Source organism: Gavialis gangeticus, unplaced genomic scaffold, assembly GCF_001723915.1.
Source record: "Gavialis gangeticus isolate Ggan-Ray unplaced genomic scaffold, GavGan_comp1, whole genome shotgun sequence".
NCBI lineage: Eukaryota > Metazoa > Chordata > Crocodylia > Gavialidae > Gavialis > Gavialis gangeticus.
The window spans coordinates 145,964-147,782 of NW_017728974.1; the positions used below are offsets into that span (position 1 = coordinate 145,964).

General features: G+C 75.2%; 1 protein-coding gene across 1 annotated transcript in view; it reads left to right on the forward strand.

Moving 5' to 3' along the window:
- Nucleotides 1-894, forward strand: part of LOC109291018 (ATP-dependent RNA helicase DQX1-like) — a gene marked incomplete at its 5' end in the record, with an annotated part of 27,416 nt that extends 26,522 nt beyond the window's left edge. The window contains 4 exon segments of the mRNA XM_019507887.1: nucleotides 7-143; nucleotides 234-421; nucleotides 491-639; nucleotides 766-894. Of these exon segments, the coding sequence (XP_019363432.1) occupies nucleotides 7-143; nucleotides 234-421; nucleotides 491-639; nucleotides 766-894 (603 nt within the window).
- Nucleotides 895-1,819: the final 925 nt, after the last annotated feature.

Sequence of the window (1,819 nt, forward strand, 5' to 3'; positions counted from 1 at the left end):
CCCCAGGGCCGCGCTCACCCCTCGCCGCCCCCAGACGAGCAGGCGAAGGCGGTGTCCTGCCACGCCAAGTCCTACTGCGGCACGTTCACGTGCGAGTGGAGAGCGCTGGAGAACGCCTTCTTCCGCGGCCGCATCTTCCGCAGGTGGGTGCCCCCTGCCCCTGCCCCACGCCCGGGGCTGCCCCCGTCCCTGCCCCCGCCCTGGTGCCCACGCCGGCTGTGCTGTGCCCACAGCGGCGAGCGCCCCGGGGCCTGGCAGCACACGGGCCTGGAGCAGCGGGGCCCGGTCGCCATGGACTTCGCGGAGCCCGGCTTCTGCCCCTTCGCCGAGGAGACGCAGCCGCTGGTGCTGGAGCTGCAGGCGCTGACGAGGCACCACTTATTCGAGGACTTCAGGCTGCGCCTCTTCCTGCGTGATATCGGTGCGTCCCCGAGCTCCCCCCGCCCCCCGTACCCGCAGTGCCCGGCTGACAGCCCCGCTCTGCCCGCAGTGCGCCCCGAGCCCCCGCACAACGTGTCGGCGCGGCGCGAGGGGCAGCAGCTGCACCTGGCCTGGGCCCCGCCGGCCTCCTGGAGCCGCCCGCACTCCTACTTCACCCTGCGCTACCGCCTGCAGTACAAGCGCCACGACGGCTCCACGGTGAGCGCCCCCGGCCCAGGGCCACCCCGGGGCGACTATCTAGGCCTGCGGTGGTCCCCCTCCCCGCACTGCCCCCGCAAGAGCAGGCCCGGGCTGTGCCCACACTGACCCCATGCCACCCCACAGGGCACCCTGCAGCTGGAGGGGGTGCAGGAGACGCAGCTGGCGGGGGCCGTGCGCCAGGTGCGCCTCAGCTGCCAGGACCCCTTCGCCAACTCCAGCTGGAGCGCCTGGACGCCCTGGAAGGACGTGTGACCCCTGCCCCGCGCCGCCCGAGCCCCGCAGACCCGCACCAGGCCGCGGGCACCGGGTCCTAGCCTGGGAGCGGCCCCGGCCCTGCTCCAGCCCCCACAATAAAGAGTTAGCCCCACAGCTGCAGCCGGTGTCTTGCTGCGGGCGGAGGCGGGCAAGAGGGCCTGGCGGGGCCTGGTCCCTGCCCTGGAGCAGCCCTGACGCTGCAGCGACGGGGCCAGAGCCGGGGCATCTGTCACCGAGCCCCCAGCCGCCCCAGCCACTGGCTCTCGCCCCTGGGCACGGGGTCCCCGTCTGGGCAGGCAACCCCGGCCCCAGCCCAGGGACCCACCTCGCCCGGCCCAGCTGGGGTGGGAGCAGGGCGCACACGGCCTGGGTGAGAACCGGCCTGGCGGGAGCTGGACCAGAGCCGCCCCAGCCCCCAGTCATCAGCAAGAGGCTCAGGGTCAGGGTAACACAAGGGGTTTTATTGAGCCGGACACGGAGGGGGGCAGCCAGCCCTGGGTCCTGCTGGGCACACGGGGGGCAGGAGGGCCTGGCCTGCCCCCTGCTCCTCACGCCTGCTCCCCGGGGACAGCAGCGAGGGGCTGAGCCCCCCGCAGGCGCTGGGCCTGCCGCACAGGGCAGGGCCTGAGCAGGATCGGGGGAGGGGCAGCTCCTGCTCCCCCGGGGCGCACGGGGGGCAGCGCTGCCCCCAGCCCGTGCAGTGGGGCAGCCCAGGCCAAACCACAGGCGCGGAGGGGGCTGCGACTCCCCCGGGCTGGGGAGCGCCTCGGGGGGACCGTGCTTGCGGCTTCACCCACCGGGCACCGGCGGGGGCAGGCGGTCGGCTTGCGGTTATCGCCGGGGGCGCCGGGGCTTCGCTTGTGGGGGCCCTGCCCTCGCAGGCTGCAGTGGGGCAGGGAGGCCGTGCCGAGGGCGGCGGGGG